This window comes from Catharus ustulatus, chromosome 3 (genome assembly GCF_009819885.2).
Source record: "Catharus ustulatus isolate bCatUst1 chromosome 3, bCatUst1.pri.v2, whole genome shotgun sequence".
Classification (NCBI taxonomy): domain Eukaryota; kingdom Metazoa; phylum Chordata; class Aves; order Passeriformes; family Turdidae; genus Catharus; species Catharus ustulatus.
In genome coordinates, this window is record NC_046223.1 from 32,105,106 (window position 1) to 32,129,651 (window position 24,546).

The following is a 24,546-nucleotide window of genomic DNA, read 5'->3' on the forward strand; positions in this document are numbered from 1 at the left end:
TCTGTAGGCTCCCCTTCTGACCCCATACACTGTCCCTGGTTTTTGGTCTCGGCTTTCACCCACAGCAGTCAGGCACAAGCAGCAACTGTGACACCACAAACTCACTCTCCAAGCACCACAACTGCTGGGTTACCGCTCTTGTGAAATCTCTGCAGAACTGGGCTCTGGTCCCAGTTCATCTGTGATAAAGGATGCAAGCTCCCAGAAATTAGCATTTTAATTTGTCATATAATCTGTCAATACAACTGGAAAAAAAATTTTTCACCAGAGGCTTGTGCGACTGTTTGAAATACAAAGGCAGGAAAACCCCTCTAAAAACCAAAATCAGTTAAACTTTAATTTAATAAGAAAATATTTGGAGAAACCATTTTGCTCCCAACAACTTACAGTATCAAATGAGGCATCAAATAGTGAACATCAACAATCAACTTATTTTAAGGAAAGGAAAAGCAAGGTTCAAAATTAAAAATTTAGACTTTAGGTAGGTGAAAAGTTTCCTTATCTGAGCAATTGTGTGATTTTGCAGTGATGTATTCAAGAGGAATTAGTATCACTGCTACACTTGTAAAAGGAATATTCATTGCCTCGTTTGCATGACCAAGAACACACTGAAATAATACTGCACCTCCCAAATCATTCCTAGTTTCACAAAGTTATATCCTGTAGTATGTGGGAAAATCCCACAAACAGAATGTACAGTAAAAAAGCAGAATGATGCCAAAAGGCCTCTGAGCGTCCAAGGCAGCTAATGAAGTAGAGGTAACTCATACTAACAGGTTACACTATCACAAATGTTAGTACTGCTGGAAAATTAGATCTCCCATGGGTTATACCAGCTTATCAAGAGGGATTTGTTTCCTACTCAACATATTTGAGCAGTGTAGACTCTCTAGATTTGAGAGGTGTGAAACCTTAATTAAAGTGTCCTGAGAAATGTCAGGTGGATGAGAGAACTCTCCTAAGGTCAGAGCAGGGACTTGAGCAGTATTTAACACCTTAAAAGGAGCTGCATGAGCTTTAATACTTCTAGAATTCTCTACACCAAGTCCACCTGAGCTAATACACTTCTCCCAGAAGCTGAGGATTTAATTAAAAGCCAAAGTGTACCCAGAAAGTTAATTAAAATAGCAAGCAATATCTGGTGATTCAATAATGTATGTGTGTAATTTTGTTTAGCCCAATGAAAATGCAGGAAAGATAAGGCTACTAATAAAGAACTGAAATGAATAATGAAAGGGTCTGTACTAACATCCAGTATGAGTTGCATTAATTCCAGTTCTCCTGGATCCTCCATGTATTTTGACTTCATCCCATGCTGAATGCAATTCCAGGTTTGGCTTTCAGTGTATTTCCTGAGTTGTATTATTTATGCCCTGGGTTTCTTAGCTTCCTAGAGGTTGCACTATAGTGCTCTACAGTCTGACAGCAGCTGGGCTTACTGGCCAAACAAGAGAGAAGTAGCTCTACTTCTTTTAAACCTAAATAAAATGTGCTTTGTCTTCATTCCCTGCTTACTCCTTATGTCCAGGGTCCCTTAGATTATACCTTCTGCTCCATGAAAGTATCCTGTTACTGTAGCCTCTTGCAATCTGTGTCAAGAGTAATTCTTCTTCTATTCACAGGAAAACAGAGCTCCATTCAGAAGCCTCATTTATACCAAAGCCAAACAAATGCTTAGAGAAATGTATACTTGCACTCTTACCTTTGTTTTTTTTTCTTTTGGTGTACATTTACAAAACATTCCTGGCTCTTGCTTGTTCAGAATATGGCAGGACCCCCATACATGATTTACACCTATAACTTGCAAAACTTTCAGCAACTTGGGAAAGTTTAACAGCTTTGAATGACTCTGTAACCATTTGCATTTCAATATGTATAAAGATACAGTAAATAAATACATTACTTAAAAAACTATCTGAACACTCAAAAGTGGCTATAATATCCATTTTTCAGCTCTTGAAACTATCCTCCAAGGCTAGTAATACTTAATACTAAAAGGTCCTGATATAGACTAATACTATTCTTTTTACTTTTGTGAAAACTAATGCACACTGATTTTAATGCCATTTCCTTAGGATATCAATATCCTTAGAACATCCACATCAAGTAGTATCATGTCTCAGTACCTACCTTTAACATCTTCTCATAACTGAATTATGTAATTTAGGGCCACAGGTGGTATTTTCCTCTAAGATTTTATTTATTTAGTTTGGAGGAGAAAAATACTCTAGCTCCTGGAAAGAATCCTGACTTTTCAAGCAAATTTAGACAATTCCTTTCAATGTCCTTTTACTCCTTCCAGTTCTGATGCAGTAATTGTTGTTTTCCCACTTCTACCTGCAAATAATTTAGACTTTCATCAAGAAAATTCATATTCCTCCCTACCTAAGCCTTACCTTGTGGTCAGTTAACTAGCTGGTAATGTTCCTTCAGGATTCATCAGATTATTAGGACATATTTTTGGGCCCTCTGTGTCTACTTCAAATATCAAACACAAGTAGAATCAGTACTTCTGTCCACAGCTGTTTGTTAACATATGGACAAACATGCTTGAATCACTTTTAGGAGGACTTATCTGTCCTTCTGTCATAACAAAAAAATTACTCAAAAACTGAGCAAATACTTCCCTAAAGGTACTGGAAGAGATATAAGGTAGTCTTAGATTTTTATATTCAAGTTCACTAGTGTCTCTTGTGCATACAAGACAATTAAAAACTGCATCATCTTTCACTTTATGGATATACTTCTTTCTTCTGTAACCACAATACAGGTATGTAGGGAAGAAGATGTGGCACACCTACAAAATGCTGATTTTTCACCCAGTACCGCAGATTCCATTTGAAAACTCCCAGAAGGTACTGAAGGACATACCACATCAGTAATGTCAAAATAAAACCACTTTTTGTTTGTAGAAGGATCACTCTAACTTTTTTTACTTAAGGAGAACTTGGGGCCTGAAGAGATGAGTAGCCCATTTCAATTACATGGACTGACTGGAACTGCAGGTAGGTAAGGAACAGGCTCAGGTCACAGTACTAAATCAGCATTGCCCAACTTTTGGTAGCACAATGGAAGAAATCAAAATCAGCACATCCTGTAAGAAACCCAGATTAATTGCACAAACTGGAGAAATACACTGGAGCCTCTTCAAACAGTATTTCATGATTCCTAATTATAAGGAGCATGAACTCCATTAACACTTCTAAAGCTATGGGTAGCTTTTCCAAAATCTAGACACTAAAGCATTTTTCTGGGTCCTACACTTGGAATCTATGATGCACCAATAAATCAACTACTTCTCCATTTCCAGTACTTTCAGAACACATAGTCAGAAAGACTAACATTAGTTAACATCTCCTATTCCCTATCAATCAAATTGGAGTCTTGGAATAATATCTTCATAAAATACAACAAAACAAACCCCCCTTCTGATTTCAAATTCAAGCATCAATAGACTTTGTGTTTCGTTGGGTATTTTTAATACTTGCAGTAATATAGGGTAAAATTCTGGACATTCCTGAAATGGCTGAAGCAAAATAACCACTCTGGAAGCAACTCCCTTAGGAGAACAGCCAACACAAGACAGCTGAATGTGGTACATCTTCCAGGCTGACAGTAAAACTTGCCAGGACTGTAGTACGTAACTAGTCACTAATAAGATTTATTTTAATACTTCTTACTGAACTGGCTGACTCATACTCTCCAGAAGCACTGTGCATATTTCATCTTAATCAATGGAAGTACATCTGTTACACCAAGACATTATCATGCCCTGAAGCCATTTTGGTTTGTACCAGATAAACCTTATCCATCTAGAAAGTTAATTTACCAGTACCATTGCAAATTCTCCTCCACAGAAAAAGGTTCCATGGAAATGGAACTATGATTTAATATTTTACCAAGTTTTAAGAGAAACATTAGTTTCAGACATGTTTAACAACTTTGTATGAAGATGGAGCAGCTTATCTATTCAAATGTGTTTCTTTTTTCCTGTCTTTCTAAAGGTTATTTCTAAATTAACTGAGTAAATCAAATCACTCCAAGTTTATTTTGGCATAATCCAAACAAGTGCTTCATCTCCTGTGTTTATGGACCAGCAATTCTATTATCCAACTTAAGAATCTGCAGCTGCTTTTCTTCCACTTTTTTGATTACTCACTGACAGTGAGACTTGCTGCTATTTTATCTGTAAAATAGGTACAGTCTCTGCTGTGTGGATGTATTTTGTTTCTGCTGGTGTTTGAGAGTAATCTCTTTTTCTCTCCCTCTTATCCCTGTGCTTAGACCAAAACAAAATAAACCAACAGTAACACCAAGAAAAGAATTTAAACAGATCATTATAGATTTATACAGAACTAAACTAAAAGTAGGGATGTGGAAAAATAAGCACAGTACTAGGAATGACATTTATGCCCTTCTAAAGGAACAGTCTGTGGTGGGCCATGTGCTCCACCCTCAATCCCAGGTGCTCAGCACCCTGAGGTGGCTCTCTGGCCGAGTTACAAAGCTTGACTCTTGTTTTCTGGCTTGGTCTTGCTGCTGTAGAGGCCACTTGTGAACTGCATCCCTTCCAATCAAAAAGCAGACAAACATCAGTACTTGCCAACATCTCAGAAATTAAAATTACAAACACCACATTCTGCCTGAGGTTAGTGCTCACAGCAGCCTCCTCCAAGCGCAGAGGCAAGTGCACAGCTGTTAGGTCAGACGCATTCCAGGAAATTGTAGCTTCTTACAACACAGCCTAGGCCAGTAAAATTCCAAGAAAAGCTTTCTTGTCCACACAGGCAAGAAATATGGCTAGCAAGTGTTTGATCAGAATACAACATGACTGAGCAATTAGTTTTAAAGTGTCATCAAACTGGAAGGTTTCAACATCTTCCCATCCTCTTAAGCATCTCCTGGCCCAAGAACATGAAAAACAAAGCAATTCCTATCTGAGAAGCACACAAATGGCACTGCTACTGGAACTACAGCCTGGTTTGCTTTGCAGGGCCCATTATCTCAGCCATCCCACGGACTGCCAAGAGGCAGGTGGAGTCTGAGGTACACACACACCCATAAGGATGTGGTCTACAAACACCAAACTGTTCCACACAAAAGCTGCTGAAGAGCTGGCACACTACACTAATTTTTCTTTAACTGCTGGCTAGAAGTTGATCTAACATGACAAATGTAGAATTCCTTTACTGATTACCTAAAATATCCTCATATTTCTCATGCCATTCCAACAACAAGATCATTGCAGACTTCTGCATGCTGGTTTTACAGCTCTAGTGGTACCAGAACTACTTTTTACTGTAAAGTTGTAAGCCTCTTCCATAAAATTAAGTTTTGCTTTCTGTGCAAATAATTTCTATAGATTAAAAGTTTACAGCTCAGTGTCTTTTAAAACTGTACACAACTTTATTTAGTAGCAATATACATCCAGTCAAGCAATTAGGAGAAGGCCTAGAAATTTATAGTGTAATTTGCAACTAACCAACCTGCCTTTTTTACAATACATTTCCAGAACTCAGTGCTTTATAGCTACTTCCACTCGCACATTCACTGCCCCTAGTTTTGAAGCAACTCTCTGGTAACCATCCAGTTATGACACCACTGAGATAACAATCTCCCTTTCAGATCAAGGATCACAGGCAGTTGATTCCAGACTGCTTACAGAAATGCTGTTACAAAGTGTAACTTGAAAAATATGATTCCTGCGATTCTCTGATGACAAAACTCCTGGATCTAATATTAAATACAAATTATTTCAATGCAATCATTACCCATTGTAAGACACTAAACTATTGGAAGGTCCATCCAGCCCAAACTAGAGAACACTGCTGTCTGCAGGACTTGCCTACTCTGACTGTCACCTACAAACAGTGTACAGGAAGCTGATTTTGTTTTAGTGGTGTTGATATAAAGGTTATCCTGTCAGAAGCTCAAAATGAGAATTCATTTTAAAATTTCTCTTTCTCACTGGAGCTTGCAAAGTGCATCAGCAATTAACAATTCCTATCACTTCTCCCAGTTTGCTGTGTGAAAAGGCTCAGAACTCGTCTTACAAATTGCTCTTTTGAAGATCAAAGGGAAGCTGAATTTGTCTTGTGTGTGCTCTGGATGAGTTTGTAATTTACTGGAACTTTCAGTGGAAGCTTGGCAGCACACTCATTTGACAGCCCCAGGGCACAGGATTCAGGGGAGCTCTGTGACTCTTCCCTTCTGAGTTCCTTCCTTAGCTTTAATTGGCACCTCATTAGAAATTAATGAAAATGACATCCTCTGTTCTTCCTGCTCCGGGCATAGAATGCTACAAAAAGGCCCATCACAATTCATAACACATTCAATTTATATAGCAATGGCTCTTAAGCATTATTTATGAGATGTGAATTTCTTGTCAGCAGTTAATAACTTGAACAGAGCAGAAGAAGAATGAAAAAAAGATCTTCAGAGTATGTGTGTATGAAAACAAACAAATCTTTCTACATCTGAAAAATGTTGTGTTTGAATTGCTGGAACTCTGTTCTCAGTAGTGAATTGTTGTTCTTCACAGTAAAGCCCTGCAGCACAGTCAAATCTATCTAAAATTCCATGTAGTGTGAAGGGAATGAGCACAGCAGCATCACCTCTCTCCGGACAGGGCTTACAGGAGAGCCAATACAGTAGCCTCCCAAAGATCTCCAAGCCAGTGTAAAGCACCAGTCGCTCTCTCAGTCTCCTTTCCAAAAGAGCTATGCCTTGTCAGCTGGATCACTATTTGCAGATATGTCTACATTAAAACATTGTTCAGTATGTAGATATTTTCCTTTCCACTATGTCTCACTAAAAATCTCACTGGAGGACTCACCAGGACAAATTACCAAAAAGTAAGATGATTTCCAGTACTTTTAACATCAGGACAAGAACACGTGCAACTGCGAACAATTAAATTGTTGGTCTGTGGATGGAGTCAATTTGGATTTTAACAAGACTGTTTCAGACACAGCTTTGGATCAACATTGTTACGCTTTAAATCCTTTTTCCTTCCAAGCAAACCCATACCTTTATAATTCTGAAGATGTTGTCTGCCTTTTTATTGATCCTGGTATCAGATTTTCTCTTACTGTTTAAAACTGGAAGGGGTTTCCCCCATTTTTTCCCATTGCTTCAGTTCAGAATTAAGACACCAAGAATTTAATAGTAGGTATTCAATACTCAGATCAAACAATGTTCTATGTTGACCATTACTTTTGAGAAGTGGACATGCTTATTTTACAGCAGTTGATTCTATCTCATCACCTCCACCTGACCACACACCATTACCTGTGCTTCACATTCAGACAGAGAAGGATAGCCCAGTCATGTGTAGTTTTAGGTAATATTTTAAACAAATGAGAATTTTACAGATTTGTTTGACTGCATTTCCATCACCTCCTCCCAAGGTTTTTGAATGGGCTTGTCACTCATGTCCTAAATTCTAACCTAAATTCTACAGACAGCAGGGCAAGCTAGCAGGAATGGTTTCTCAGGCAGCATTTTTAAAAGTCACCAGAGCCACATGCTGCTACTATTGGTAAAGCTTGGGTGATGTGAAGCTCAGGTGCCCTGTGTTGCTCACTGGCAGCATTTCACTTGCTTCTTACTACTCTGACTATTAAATGTAAGTGCACAGAGTATGCCCACATTCACATCAGAGAACAGATAACACACCCTTACCGCACACAGTATTAATGAAAAATTGTAACTGCACAGAAATTAAAGATCTCTGTTTTTTTCAGCCCTGTTGTACACATGGAAATAGACTCCTGCCTTCTATTTTCTCATTAAAAGTATGTAACAGAAATCTTTATAATACAAACTATAAACTGTATAGGATGTAATACAGGAATGCAAATTTTCATCTCCTCACTTATTGCTGAGGAATTCAGAATTTTTTTCACATTCATGTTTTATTAACAGATTTTATGAACTTTAACAGAAATATTTCCATAAAGCTATATATATCCAGTAGAAGAAAATTAAAGAATAATTCCTACAACATTTATATTGCAACAGTATTGAATTATGAAAATACTTTTCATGAAAACTTGAGAGGAGCCAACCAAATATATCTGTAATCCAGTTTACAGAAAAAAAAGGCAGGTTTTATTTTGTTATGTTAAAAACATTACTGATCAAGAAAAGGGCTTTTTAAAAGTTGCTTTCAACTTAATTGCTCTTACGTAGTGCCAATATTGCAGAATGCAGGGAAGATTAATGATGTTTCATAATGTTTAAGCAATCATTTATCCAATCCACCCCAAAATTCAAACTCTGTTGCTCCCAATATTAGGGACCATTCTGCTATTTCAGTCAGGTGCCCGTGAGCAGCCTGAGTTGTTGTACACATGACAACAGCAGACCAAGAGCAGAAATTCCTGCCTCTACCATGCTGAGCAGAAAGAGCCCTACCAAAATGTGTCATTGATAGTCCTGGATTTCTTCAGTTTGATAAAAATGTTACCAGACACTTCAAAGTATCCTGACACATGATTTCCATAACAAGAATTTCAACATTACAGCTTTTGATTTCATGTTTGGTGGTTTCACAGATAACATATGTAAGCTCTGTGCCAGTGCTCCAATATCAAAACAAAGCCTATCTCATGTCCAAAAGAGCCCAACACAACAGCAATCTCTACAGCCTGAACACAGACAGCTGCTGAAGAAGAGAACAAAGCACAACACAAAATCTTTGCAGCTTTCTATGACTGCTCTTCACTTGGCATTTGGTATTCAGTATAGGATTAACTGTTTTTGTAGCTACTTTAGCTACACCTTTCCTTGCCACACTGCTGCTCAGAACATGCCTTCTCCCCAGAAAATCGTTTTTAAAGATTTTTTTTCCACAAGATTTTCAAAACTGTTTTAACACAAGATTTTGTATTTCACAGGTGAATTGCACCTATCATCTGTGCAGATCCTTTGGAAATGATTCCCTGCCAGGAACACACTGGATTAATTGAAGCAAACTTCTCCAAATATATCAGTACAAGCATTGTCAGAGAGTTCAATGCAACCTTCAATACGTGATTATATGAAAAAATAATTAGCAGGTAAAACTACCACATGCATTATGACTGGGTCTAATGAGCACATTTAAACCAGTTAAGAACACAATTGTTCCATGAAGGAGAGTGCATCTCCTTTGGAATCTAGTCACATTAATTATTGTTTCAGAAAGATTATTTGCATTTAATATGAAACCCCAAATTAGCTGCCTGCATGGGATTATCGTTCAATTCAACTATCTGAACAGTGTCATCAGCTTTGGAAAAGCCAAGTGTATGCTGAACAGTAAGTCTTCCCCCCACAAACTGAGTGTGACAATGAAAATATTTTCAGTTAGAGAGGTTTTTTGGATTTAAGTTTTTAATATTAATGCAATTATAACATGCAGAAGCAGATAATGACCTATGTTCCATTACACCCTATAGAAACCTTCTTATCTTTGCATATTTATTGATGTGCTTTGTGCTTCTTCTCCTGTCAAGTGGGTATGATGCCCTTCGTGCCTTACAGGGACTTCTGAAGCTAAATTCATTAATATCTGGCATCTCTAGAGACAGGGCAGTACATCAAGGCCAAAGTTTTAAAGGGGAAATTAGGAACTAATTATAACTTTTTGCTACCAGTGGAAGCCATGCCAAAGCATCCTTGCAAGGTGAAAAACTCAAGTGTTCTCTGTTTTTCTGTGTGACACAGATCTGAGCACGGCTGTGTTTGAAAGCCGGACGATGCTGACAAACAGTACTCACCACAGCGACATGATCCCAGTTCCTGCTGTACTAGTTCCAGTTTTGTTTGGCACTGGAAGCATCGACGTCTACTCTTCTGTTTGGATCGACTGGTTTCCTCAGGCCTGTCATTACTGTCATCCAGTAGCCGTGGCCGTTTCACAGGAGAAGCCTCACTCTCCGACTGTGAATCTGTTGTATTCACAACAAATATTTTAGGAAAAATATTAGAATTTGTTCACTGAGGCAACCCTTCAGGCAGACTGAAGGTATATTGCTTTCAGCTGGGGTCATCACCCAGCAGTGTGTTACCTCCCACTCAATTGCATATGCATGTTTTCTTAACAACCAAAATGAGCATCAACTAAAAGACATATTATCTTCGTTCCCTATATGAACCCCTCCTGCTGTCAATACTGAATACAAAATGAACTGATTAGCTTCTTTCTGGCCTTGGTTGGGTCATACAGAGATACATGTGCAGCATACACCATCCTAAACAATTGCAGAGTTCATCTATTGTCTCATTTATTTTCTCCTGTGTGCTGCCTTTGGTGTCCCCACACAAACTGACTGAAGTGATGAAAAACACCTGAGCACAGGTTTGACCTATTTCCCCCCTGGGCAGGAGGGGGATTTTTCAAGCACAGCATGTAAATTGTATCTCTCATAACTGAAGGCGGTACATGAAAGCACCATACCGTGCTTCCCTCTCTTTCCACATGGATAACAATTTAAATGTAAATTAGTAGACGCCAACAATACAACCCCAAACAAAATAAGCATGATCTGTACATACATCCTATAAATTCCAAATGCTCAGCCATTTCTAAAGTATTAGTCAGAACACTATTTGCATTAATAACTTCATAAATTTCAACTTGTAAGAAAATAGTATGTGGAAAGCCTTCAGAAGTTAAAGTTTCCAACAGTCTTACTTCAGGTAGTGTAGTGTCATTTTTTCCCCAGTCTTTCCTTTGTTTTTCTACAATGGAGAGTGTACTGACAAGGGTTCTAGAGTAGCACATCAAATGCCCATTACTGACTGAATTGTGAGATGCCCAAGCCTTGTTTTTGTGGCATGTCAGAGACACGGTATTTCAGTAGATCTGCTGCTCTGCAATCCAAGTCGGGTCAGAAAAGACATTTTCCTTTCCCAGATTTGTGCACAGGAGAATCAGTCCTGTACTTCTTTGTAAAAAGAACTGCAAATAAATCTAATCCTAACTGTACCAAAAAATTAAATTATTTGTTGTAGTGCTGCAAGGAGCTGATGAAAGACATTACTGCAGTCAGTCAGTATTCTACTGCATGATGGTGAGCAAGAGAAAAAAAGCCCATTAGCTGAGTTAAATCCCTTTTGAACCAACATTAATCCAACAAATAACAGGCTAAATCTATCTTTTTGGCAGAATGGTAACCTACTGAACATGTCTGTACCATTATTCTAAGATTCCATTGCCTATGTCTGCTTTGTGTTGTCCTGGATTAGGCATGAAAAGGTAACTCCCATGGATACAATACTGTACATAACCTTGTTATGTTAGCTATCTTACCTGAGCCACTGCTTACCAACATCATGACTATCCTTTAGTTAATAGCTAAAGGAGTCAGACTTGGAACACTTGGTAGCTTCTCCCTTCGGGGAGGCTCTGTGAACTTCTCCTGGTTTCTCACATGTAATATAGACTAATTCACATTTCTTACCTGTGTTTCAGCCCTTGTGTCACAGTGTTTTTCCAGTTGTTGTACCCCACTGTTACAGCCATTACAAATACACACTTTGCCTCACTGGGTCCTACTTTATTTCTGTCATACTGCTCTCAAGATATGCTGAAAATGTGCCTGGCTTTACAACAAGTATAAAGCCTCGATATCTCACATTTCATAGAAGAGCAAAATTGCTTTCTGCACTGCATACAGGTGATAAGTTTTTATTAAGCTGCAATGATTTTATCTGATGTGTGCCTCAAGACAGCCACCTTTTTGATCAGTGTCACAGATTACAATTTACACCTTACAAAATACATATATTAGGCCTAAACTAACATTCAGTACATAACGTACCTCACCTCTGCATGCTTGGCTGTGCAGGAGCCTTGGCAAGGAAAAGAAAGCAGTGCATAATGCATTAATGCAGCTATGGAACAACTAGTCCTGTCTTAAATCTCTGGAGAAAACAGTTCAAGGGAAAGATCCTCTGAAGAGACTGCCTGACTCTCTGAACACAGATCCCAACTCATACTCCAAGGCCAACAGTCCTGTCCCATGGACACTTATTTTCAGAGTGCCTGGAACACCAGGCTAGCCTTGAGTGCATAAGGACACCCCCTCCAACAGGCAGGTTCTGTCCTGTGACCTGGCTCACTCAGCGTTCAGTGAAACCTGCTCCAGCTGACCTTGCTGCCCCAGATGGAGATCTACAACATTTGTCGTTCATTCAGTACTCAAAGAAACAGATGCACTGCCAATATGGAACAGCTGCCTCCCACACATCTTTGCTTCTGGAAATCTAAGCCATTCTGGTAGTTCTCAGAAGCCAATTTGGTATTCTGAATTACGCTGATGAAAACCACAGTGGTCTGCTGATCCTGAAATCCAAATAAGGGATTCATCAGGTGAGTCAACCAGTGTCTAATAAGTTAATGAAACCATATGCCTTAATGAGAAAAATAACTACCTCAATTCAGGCTAGTAGTCCTAGAAATGAAAATACTTAATCACACACTTTCTGTTAATTGGTAATGACTAACTTGAATATTAACATGAGTTGGTCATTATCACAGAAATTGTAGATATCTCATTTTTTACAATGTGTATCTTTCTGCCATAAACTAAAATACTTAGCACTAAGGTAAACTCAACCTGGCTCTCAGGGACAGCACCATCTCTCTGATCACTGATGGCTCAGGGCCTTGAACACAGGAGTCCAAGCTAATACTCATTACAAACCAGCCCACAGCACGCACACTTCCATCTTCCCAAGGGCAAGTACAACAAGCAAGGAGAAAGCATAGAGTAGAAATCAGACCTTTTAGAATCAGTCCTGCATGCATTTCTCCCACATCACATTGCTTTTCATGATACTGACACATGCAATACAGCACACAAAATACATCTTCCAGCACCTGGAATCTTGCAACCCTCAAGTTCAAAAATCTGATAGCAAAATGAAATTGTCATACATAGCTTTATTATTTGGAGTGCAACTGAAAAAAACCCCCTAGGAATACAGGCTGAAGTGCTGCAACAAAAATCAGTATGAACCTTTAAACAACCAAAAAAGCTACAGAGAAGAGGATTCTCTCAGTGACTGACAGTGGCTTTTCTCAGACAGTTGATTCATTCAACAGTTACTTCTTCCTTTGCTTTAAGAAACATTTTCCATGCTCAGCTTGCACCCAAACCAATAAATACACCGTCCGAGACGAGAACCAAAATGCTCCTCTTTAACCCAAAGATGTCAAAAATCATAAAACTTCTCTGAAAAAATGAACAATAAGCATGAGAAATCCCCAAAATTTTAGGAAGAAACTGCTCAACAGAGTACCTGCCATTGACACACTCCCACTGCAATTTTAATTCTGAGTTAAGAAACAAGGATTCTTCTAGCTGATATTTGATGAGATCCTTCTAATTGTGTATCAAACTCCCATTTGAAATGAGAGAACAAAGAAGTTCAGTTAGGCAAGGCTGAAACTGAGGCTTGTCTGGAATCAACAAGCAGAGCAGTGTTATTTACTGTTATGTCATGGACAGAGACACACATTAATTCCTCACTGTCACTGTTCTCATCTTCATTACTCATGTTCTCCCCTCAAAATTTTTCCAAAAAATGGTGCCTGAGCTGAATTCCACTCCCTGATTCTCCAGCCTTGGAGGAGTTTGCAGGTTGCATGCAGATGGCTTCAGTTACAATCATGATGGCTCCTCCATGGCATTTGGAGGGAGGGTGGGATGCTCTAGGCCCAACAGGGATGTGGGCCAACAAAACTTAACAAGGAAGGAGGAAAGATGGAAGAGATGGGAAAATAGTAAGAAAAAGAGGATCTCTCCTCTGCTGCTGCTTTTTTCAAGAAGATGAATCTGTTTAATCTCCAGTTTCATGACAGGTTTTGAGGCACTCAGGTTTTTTTCTTATCATAAAGAACCTATCACACAGACTGGCATTTATGATCTCAGCTGTCTGTGCAAACACCAGAACAAGCAGTCTTTAATGAACCCTCAAACATTACTGCCATCTCCCCTGAAACTATTTTAGAAGCAGCTTAAGCTGTTAAAACCTCTGGCCATGGAGAAACTTGCATAGCTGCAAACAATAACTATGTAACATAAATTGACTAATATTTGAGCAATAGCTTGTTGCCAATTTCTAGTTGTTATTTTTTTTTACTCATTATTCTGTTCTTAGATGAGGGATTACTTAACTGCCTGGCATGTTGATTATGCATTAAAAATTTCATCTAGAGAAAACGGCCTCTATACAAATCTTCCCTATCACATTTACCAGAATCATCATTTAAAATAATCTCTCTAGTTCAAATGAATCTAAAATTAACATAGTTGTTCCAAAACTCTTTAGCTTGTTGACTATTAATGCAAAAACAGAAATTCAAGATTAACACCTCATAAGCCAAATCTGACAGCTGTGACCGCCTCAGTCCCTCCCTGTTGCTGTACAGTGCTGTGGAAAACATTATTCTGAAACTCTGTTATTTAATTGAAATGAGCATCTTATCTCGTCTTCTCGCATAATTGTGACTGCATCTCAAGGCTGTGCATCTCTTTGGAACCACTCACACTCATAAGAAATGTATTTCTTTTGTGATTTCACCTCAGTTTTTTTTAAACTCTACAGACAGATATCTCAAAAATATCTTACATAAGCCCTGTGGTAATATTTAACCACAAAATCTCTTTTCTAGTATCTTTGCAGAGCCCTTATCATCATTATTTCACCAATTTATTTTTTTCCCCTCCATAGAGTTTAAAAGAAACTGCACTAAAACTCAATGTCCCTAAACAATGTGGAATAGAGAGACCACATGGGAGCAGTCTCTACAGAACTCACATCCCATCAGTCGCTTCTCTGCCTCAGGAGGCTCTCCATTAAATCACACTGGAGACTATAAATAACACCCATAAGTTGCATTACATAAGTTATTATTTCTCATCCATCACCACAACCATGCAACAGTAGTTGTTTCCAACTCTAATGAGTAAAAACAACAATAAAAACCCCCCACAACTTTCATCCTAGCTGTTGGAGACATTTAAGTGGAAGAATTGCTGCAAGATGTTCCAAATGTGAAACATTACTGATGTGCTTCAAACTCTTGACAGAAAAATTCTCCTTCCCCCTTTGCAATAGAGCTAAGAAAAAGGATTCAATTAAAGATTTGAAAGTGCTGGATTAATTTTAAAAAACCCCAAAAACAAACAAACCCTCAGAAAAACCAAAAAACGAAAAAGGAACTTAGTTGGCACAAATGACATGTGTTGCTAGAAAGGAGGATATACATATACATGTATGTATGTGACTGAATGAGTGTTAATGATTATGATTTCAGGAAAACAGACAAGTGTGAGGGCATAACCATACATACAGTTTGGGTAGCATTCCACTTGCTTTCTTGCAACTGTAGGGGAGACCTGACACTGGCACAACTTGCTCAAGTGGGTGTGTGGAAGCTCCATTCTTGAAGGTACTCAAAACCTGACTGGACACAGGCCCCAGCTTGCTCTAGGTGACACTGTTCTGAGCAGGGAGGTTGGATCAGTCTCATGAGCTCTCTCCCACCCTCAGCCTTTTCTACTTCACGGATAGGAAAATAAAATTTAAAATTACACACTAATTTCTTCCCAATATTCCCATTTTTTTCCTCATCTAAACCTGTATTGTCAGTATTAACACCTGGAAAAAGGAAGTGTACTATACTGCAGTGTAACTTAATTAAAGTGTTAACTACCATCTCTAATGAAACAGAAGAGACTAATCTAATGCATGTTGAAAATGTATGACAAACAGTGAACAACACAGACTCCTGCATGCATTTTAGCTAAGCTATAATTAGAAAAAGTGTGAAAATGGCTATTATCCTTTCCTGTCAATAAAATTCATAATTGCTAAATTATGTGAAAAGCTAATTAGTTTTCATCTTGTATTTAGGCTCCTATACTACATCTGCTTTATATTTAAGTTTTTTGCATTGCTTCCCCCATACTCTCTGATGTCAGCATGTCTTTAGTTAATAGAAATGTTAATTTATTTCTCAAACATTTTTACTTATATACCAGATTGATTTAAACAAGCACATATTTTAATGTATTCAGGCACCTGTACTGTGCAGTTCCTTTGATGGATTAACTTTGGGCATTTCAATTAGTTAGAACATTTCCTAAGGCAATGACCACCTCTACTGCTGCTGGCTGACAGAAGGACTTTGTTTGTTTAGAAAACAACGTGAGTGGGGTTCCTTTCCTGAATTACACCCATGGGAGAATTCTGCAAACCTGCAGAGCCACAACAGATGAGCTTGTGAAGAGAGAACAGGCTGGACAGTCCTGGGTTGCTGTTCATCTCATGCTCCAAGGGTGAACACCTGAAGAATGTGTTTACAAGCAGCTGCTGGCAGCAACATCATACAGACACAGTGACTGCTGGTGTGTAGAGCCACGAGGCTGAATTCCCATTGCCTTGATTACTGGGGGCAATTGATGCAGGATAAAAGCTTGATACTATTCTGAGGATGCTAAGGGAAGTTGGTTTAGGTTGTTGGTGGAGGTTTTTGTAATGGCTCACAACCAGCACCTCATCTTCATATATTCAGACTATTACAAAGAATGAACCTTGAAAAGGCCAGAAGAGAAAAAGGGCCACAACACTAAATGAAACTAAAAAAAAAAAATTACAAAAAAATATTGCATTATTTTAATTTGAACTTCTTTTCTCATTATTTAATTATGTACTTTAATAGTACAGGGTCAGGGCTGGGAGAAGGACAAAGGCCCATTCTGGTGACACTTGAAGCTGGAGAACAAATGACATCCCAAATAGCATGAATAATCAGAACAGGATTATTAAATGAAGGGCTAATGCACATGTACAAATAGCTTAATGGAAAAACAAGACACAAGTAGGAAGAAAAAAGTCATAATAGTAGCACATACGATGAAGAACCTATGAAGACAAATCATAAACATTCTGGCCATTCCACAGCACCTGAAGACTACTTAGTAGTACTCAAATATGCATATTTACATATCTGAATATATATGCAGAAATACACACAAATAAGCTCACACTGGTTCTGATAAAATAGGAAATTTAAAAGCATTCAGCAATATCATAGTTTTGGTTTTGCTGACTTTAATGAGAACCTTCTTATGCTTTGTGAAATTCTCTAAAATATGATTAGCAAGAATAGATAATGCTATAAATATTTCATATTTGCTAGTCAGCTCCAGCATGCATAAATAAGTGGTGCTGCTCTGCTTCCAAATCCTAGTGGTATACTCCAGCTATGTCCTCATCAATCAGATGGTATACAGTATTCAGGAAGGTAATTCTTCAAACTAATAGCCTAAAACCAGTTCTATATAGAAAATATTTGCTCTGTTATTTTTCACTCATACACAGAGTTCTCCTTAGTAGACCCTTCCCCCCATTGGTATAATGAGGGTTTTCCAAGGCTAAGAGAGATATTCAGAAGAGGAATGGTAAAGAACTCTTGGCTGCTAGCAGTGAAAAAAATACTTACCAATATTTATCTTTCAAAAAACTGATTTGTCTTCTAACGGCAGAACTTCAGTGATGTCATTAGTAACAGAAATCTTGCATTGAGAGGCTATAGTTCCAAGGATTGTAACTGATTAATGTCAAGGAAAAAACCCTAAGAGCTCTTGTATTTTGATAAGAATTTTCCTGAATGCATCGTGAGAAGGTTCTGAAATGCACAGCTAATCCATCTTCAAAGTACACTTGGTTTTAATCCTGTTACTTTAAATAAACCTTAATGATCAGTTTATATTTTGACTGTGTTACTTTTTCTAGCATTTTTTTTTTTGTAAGGGGCAAACAACCAGCCCTGGCATAGGACACAATTCCTGTTCACCTGATTGCTGTCTACAGTCCACCAGAAGTCAGGCTGGTTTACCAGGCAATTCTTACAGTTTGGAAAGGAGATGTTTGGGAAGCTTCTACAATAACCTGAACCAAAGACCAGGGAGAGGAAGAACAGATCAGTGAAACTCAGAGGATGCAACAGTACGTGCACTGTCTTGTATCTTACATCCAGCTCTTTTTCAATCCTCTTTTGCTCCAAGATGTTGCTCTCATTAGCTATTAGCTATTCCTCAAAGTTCATGTTATGGAAATAATTTAGAAATTATTATTATTATAGGACAGGAAAAAGACATCACTTATATGTTCAAACAACTTCCTCTCTTTCTAGGAAGATACACTTTTCCTGTGTATGTTCAACAGACTAAAGAATACTTCCAAAAGGCTTTAGAATTACCTTCATGTATTTTTGGAGTCCTTATGAAAACTATAATTAAATGAAAATACTGAAAACTTGCTCTTAGAAGTTGTCTGATGCTCACTGAAATAATTAGTCAGAATAGAGAACTTCACCAAGAGTCAGATGAAACCTTTGGAACATTCACTTCAAAAAGTACAGCAGGAATCTGATCGTGGATTGGCTCCCTGCAGGTTACATGTGTTTTAAAAAAAATAAAATTGAGTTAATAAATAAATGTAAGTGGCTATTTGTTTCAAACATATTTCAGGTCAGTTATTTAATGCTTAATTTCATTTTAAAAATCAGTAATGATTTTAAAATTATAAATTTAAAATTATGTGTCTCATTTGCTAAACCATACCTGTAAGGAAGCTGTCTGATCTGAACAGATCAGATCAGGGTGCTGAGTGCTGAGATAAAATCAATTCAATTCTTCAGCCTGACAGGAGCCAGGTCTTTAAAGTTAATGATCTCAACTATTCTTTGTGACATTCTCCATATTGTCAAAATTAAAGCAAACTCTAGGCTCTCCAAATCCTCTTCCAGTACAGTGCAGGGTGCAGGTAAAAAATGCACTATGTACAACCCTGATTTCTTTACCCTTGAAATTAATGGAGATGTACTTTGTTTAAAGTTATGAGATGCAATTTTTCCAGTAGTCTCTGGTTATAAAACAAGGAGTTCAGAGCTGTTGGGAGAACATTATTAAGTAAGGATAATAGATGCATATTCTTTCATAGTACATACCTACTGTTAGAGATCATTAAATTGACCATAGAGATTTTGAGAGTTCTGAAAACTAAACATGGCATGAAATCACTAAAATAATTAAGGTAAAGCTGTTTTATTTTAACCAAAATATATATAAAGGACAAAATATTTGCTCTTCAGTTTCAACAATCTGAAGACAAATCCTTCATCATAATTCCCTGAAACTTTGGTAAAAAGAGGCGGTAATATCTGAATTCTAAAAGACAATGACCTTTTAATTGCATAGTTCTGTATGCAATTTCACCAACCAGACTGAAAAACATCAGCCCATAGAGAAAATGTGGTGAGAAAATGTTGAGGGCAGCAGCACATCTTTTTTTCAGGACAGGAGAGTTTCATTTACAAAAATGCATGTCATTTATCCTGCTCATGGTCCAAGACAGCACTGCTGCATGGACTGCTCTCCCAGCTCTTTGCTTTGCATTGACCATCCCAACTCTCCCACCTTTCCAAGAGTCTCTCTCCTGGTTCTTCTCCACAGTGCTTGAGGCACTAAATGCTTACCTGTACTTCCAGACCTCAGTTCTCATTAAGTACTATGAATGGTACTGAGGTTAGACTAAGCATCTCTAAACACCCATACATACTTGTTTTCCATTAGTGTCACTGCAAAAATTAGGTTGGAAGGGATTTCTGGAGGTCATGCAGTCCAACCTCCTGCTTGGTGCAGAGCAAAACATCAAAGAAATTAGATCAGGTTGCTCAGGCCTGGTACATTTTCAAAAATTTTCAGACTAAGACTTCACAGTCTGTGTGGGTACCTGTTCCAGTGCCAACAAGAGGGGAAAAAAATTTCTGCCCTTAATCAGCCAGCTATACCGCTCCTAATACAGTTAATCCAGGCACTGTTTATTCCTATCTTCTGGTACCTTTACTTTGACATTCAAAGTAATTTTCTTATTGGCTAACAATTCAATGTGAACTCCTCTCAACAGATCATACTGTCCTATTGACCCAAGTACATTTTCTTCCAAGTTGTTCTTTTTTACAGGATTCAGAATATGGAAATGAAACCAGATGAAAAATTCGTAACAAAAGCAGCAAAGAGAGCTAAAGACAAGTGAAAGCTGAGGAATGGACTTACATAAAACCAGAAAGTCTTAAAGGGGTTATTTGGTATAGAATGAAAAAGTTTCAAGGGCTTATCTGAACTGCACAAAGGATAAAAGAAGATGATTTTGGGTGATTTGAGAGGATAAATAAAGATAGTGGGAATAACAGTTTAAAGTACTTGGAGGACATTTTCTGTTATGATGCTGAACTTGAACTGACCTCAGACAGCTGGGAGTACTATGAGGTACACAGAGGTGTGTGTGTCAGCAGGCCAGGAGGCCCTTATTCCCCCTCCACAGAGAGATTTTGATTATTTATTTTTACTTCTGTTTTACTGGGTTGCGTTTTTTTCCTCCCCACAAGGGAAAAAATGGTTCATTCTTATAACCTATGAACCTCTGAATAACCAAAATCCATCTGAATAACTGCACATTTCTGCCACTCATACCAGCATACACCAAATCCCACTTTCTGCATGACATAGTGTCCTGGTTTCCACTGGAATTTTCTTCCTAGCAGCTGGTACAGTGCTGCGCTTTGGATTTGGGATGAGAATAACGTTGATAACACACTGATGTTTTACATGTTGCTAAGCAGTGTTTGCACAGAGTAAAGTGATGTTCTCACATTACCCCACCAGTGAGAGGGGCTGGAGGGCACAATAAGCTGGGAGGGGACACAGCCAGGACAGTTGACCCCACTGCCCAAATGGATGTTCCATACCTCATCATCAGCATATAAACTGGGGGGAAAGCTGGCTAGGGACTGCTGCTCAGGAACTGGCTGGCAAAAGTTGATTATTTCTCTCTCCTTTTTCCTATTTTCCTTTTTTTTACAAGTTATTATTAATTTAATTATTAAACTCTTCTTATACCCAGGAGTTTTCTTTCTTGGAGATCATGTTCGATTGCCTTACATGCTCTTATGAGAATTGATCTGAGTTAGTGTGGTTTTTGGAAATATTATGTTATAAAATGGGAAACATTATTAAGCATGTAAGTTATTGTATTCATCTATCTATCTCATTCCACAACAGCAATTTTATTTCTTATTCAACAGTCCTTTCAGGAATGACTTCAATAGACTGGTAAGAAAAAGGAGTTAATCCTAAATAAAAATTACTGGCATGTTTCTTAAGTATGAAAGAGGGTTTTCACAGCCATGCTACATTTTTCATCCTTTTGGTCACCTCAACTATCTAGCTTCCTCACCTGATGATCTATGCAAAGAAAAAGTACACCTAGGAGCCACTAGGTGTGAAAGTTAATTTCAAAGTAATACTGTGAAAAGTTTCCATTCAGTTTAGTGTACTTTAACACAGACAGATGAAAGTATTGCTGTGCTAATACCATAAGATGACAGAAAAATAATCTATTTATTTTATCCTGCCTGTACTGAATAGACAGGGACAGGAGTCAGTCTTTTCATATGCTGTCATGCTGCTGCACGCCTTTTCATTTCTGAATGCTGTGTTTTCTCCACTACTTGGAAGAAAATTCTCTTCAAAAGTAAACAGCATGAGTGATTAATGTATGAACTATGAAGATGCTTGCAAAACTTCTCTTTACATCAAAGCAAATATGGACTAAAATTCAAGGCATTTTTTTCACTGCAGTTTAGTAAAGCAATGATTTAGATGTCTAGCACAGAAATGTGCTAGACTGTGGTAGATAAAAATCAAGAAAGACATTTTGCAAAGAAAAATATTACCAATTATTGTGTGCTAACAAGCTCTTATAAACTTTCCCAGGAATAGCTGAATTTTTTAAACTCAGAGGCAAAGATCATCACAGCTATAGCTGACTTTTAACAAACATTTTGATGTATTGACCCCAAGCCCATCGCTTTGAATTCTCCAACTAACTCAACTAGTCTAAAATCACGGGATGCCTTCAGTGTAAATGAAAGTTCAGGTGAACCATATCCACTATTTTTAGTGAACAAGGGTAGCTTTGTGAGAAAGGTAATAGTGGAAATAAATCATACAATTAGAGCAAGTCCTTAATTTTGTTTACTGCTATGACTATTATGATCCTTACCACTAGGAGAATTTTAATCTACAATAATCATAACACTTTGAGAAGGCTCTTAGATTACCAGGAGGAGAGGAAACCAATCTGTGCATCCAGATAGATATGGGAGCACTGAACAAATAATCCAGCATGCCACAGGACTAGGCAATAAGCTGAGGCAGTAAAAAGCCATCACCATACATCATCTGATCATGGTAGGGCGTCATCTCCCAGCCTCTATGAGTTCCTGTGCATCAGTGCCAGTCCCAGGCACTTCATCCTGTTTGTAATTGCTGATGAGCAGCAATAAGGCCCCCATGCCTCAGCTCCCCTCCGTTCCACTTCAGCACCCACCTATTAGGTTGTAACTTTTATTTACAGCCTTGCTTGATGTGCTGCTCTATTAGTACAGCTGGAAACTGAGCAGAGGGAGGGGGAAGAGCGTCCCTAATGGGCACTATTATTGCTAGGGCTGGGTGATTTACTATGCTGCTCAAAGGCTGTTCTATCATCACTTTCCTGTCAGTGAGAGAGCTCCAAGAAGGCTGGATTTCAACACAATGCCCTCCAGAAGTCAAACACTAAAGAACACCTTAATAGTCCCTTGAAACACCAGTGAAAAACAGATCTCAAAGTTGGTTTAGTGCTATAAAGCCCCCTTCAGTAATCTTCTGTGTATTTTTTGCTCAGGAGCTTAATACTGTAGAGCAATTAAAAAAGAAAATATAATTAGTGGTGTATGAGGTCCTTTTGTCCTTACTCAACACATAAGGATTGATTAAAGAAAAACACCATATCAATGTAATGATTTCACGGTTTTGGCTCAGGCTCAAAAATCTGTGTACTTTTATTTCCACAAACTGACCTTCCTATAACTCCTCAAAGGCTGTCCTCTCAACTGTGCAGGTTCAACCTCAAAGCATTTGGATTCCTGGCACTATTACAAGCAAGCACATATCTTAGTACAAGAACATCAATAAATTTGAAACTTAAAAAAGGACCACTGCCCTGTTTAACCACTTTACTCAAGCAGTGAAATAATTATTTCCATCTTCTAGACTCAAATTTTAAACTAGAAAACACACGAAGAGACAGATTCTCATCTTGTACAATATAAACACCACCACACCAATATACAACAGATACGCTCATAAAATGTGAGCTATCTACACGTAACTATACAAAATATTACAGATGCACATTTCTCATGAACTGTTACTTAGAAATAAAGGACTTAAAACCTCACCAACTTTATGGATATAATGTATGAATTGATTGTATCATTACCACATTTTCTCTGCCTGTTTCTACCACCTTCTCTACTGCACAATTAAAAATTAACTTAGCACACTTGCACAGTTCCATCAATTTTTTTCTAGATTTCTTTAAGCTGCAAGAAAATATTATAAAATCTGTCTGTTTAGAGTAGAGTAGTAAATCATCATTAAAGTTGTACAGCAGGAAAACAAGAGTAATATGCTACTTGGTACTGCACTTTCCTAACATGGGCACCTGATACAAATGGGATGTGTATGCCCTGCAGACTACAGCAAGCCTCCCAGTACCTGCCATCAATCATCACATTACCCAGCCATTAAGAAACAAATCAAAATACATAAGAAGCTATACACTGGGCCACACAGTCCCATCTTTCTTCCTACAAAATCTTCAGACTGCTAGTGCTCAGAAGCCTTTCAGGCATCATCCAAACTAATGATTGCAAGGTTTTATTCATTCTTTTCACTATAATCCTTGTCCTGTGGGTACACTGGAATAGAAATACTTTTACCACAGTGATGATTCTGGCAAACAGGAGGAAAAACTCCACTATTTGGTGTCATAGTACTATTTTTTATCAGAACAGCTCCCACAGCATGCAGGTTGACAAGTGCATTAAGTAAAACCTCTTTTTTCTCAACGAGAACTTTTCCTGTACCATGGTAGATTTATTGTTTTGATCTTCCTTCAATTGTTACACTCATGCTGATAAAATAGGAAACGTTTGTCTCCTTCCTTAATATTCTGATGGAAACTTACATATCAGATAAGTAGGTCAAATTTCTAATTTTCTGTCTCAAATGCTGATTTAGGAAACTTTGGGGGAAAATTACACTTGAAGGGTGAACAGAATTACACAGATAAAATCCAACACTTTTTTTCTTCAAAGCTCTTCCAAATAGAAGAAGTATAGGATACTTACAGAAAATAGACTTATAAACAATGTGTAGTATTGACAAACGCTGCTTACATCCTTTAAGTAGCTTCCTAGGAAGCTGAAGTGATTCTAGTGTGGTTTTGGTTGAGATAATTTTCTTTACAGTAGATAATGGGGCTACGTTTTGGCCTTGTGGTTAAACCCTGACAAATGTTCACCTGTATGATATGCTGCTCATTCCTGAAGATGTTACAGCACTTCTGGGTAGTATTTTGTAGCCAGTGTTTTCT

The 24,546-nt window shown here is 38.0% G+C and overlaps 1 protein-coding gene across 1 annotated transcript in view; it reads right to left on the reverse strand.

Annotated features, from left to right (window-relative positions):
- Positions 1 to 24,546, reverse strand: part of ZFAND3 (zinc finger AN1-type containing 3) — a 134,039-nt gene that overhangs the window by 9,718 nt on the left and 99,775 nt on the right. The window contains exon 6 of the mRNA XM_033055204.2: positions 9,765 to 9,935. Within this exon, the coding sequence (XP_032911095.1) occupies positions 9,765 to 9,935 (171 nt within the window). The remainder of the gene's footprint in view (positions 1 to 9,764; positions 9,936 to 24,546) is intronic.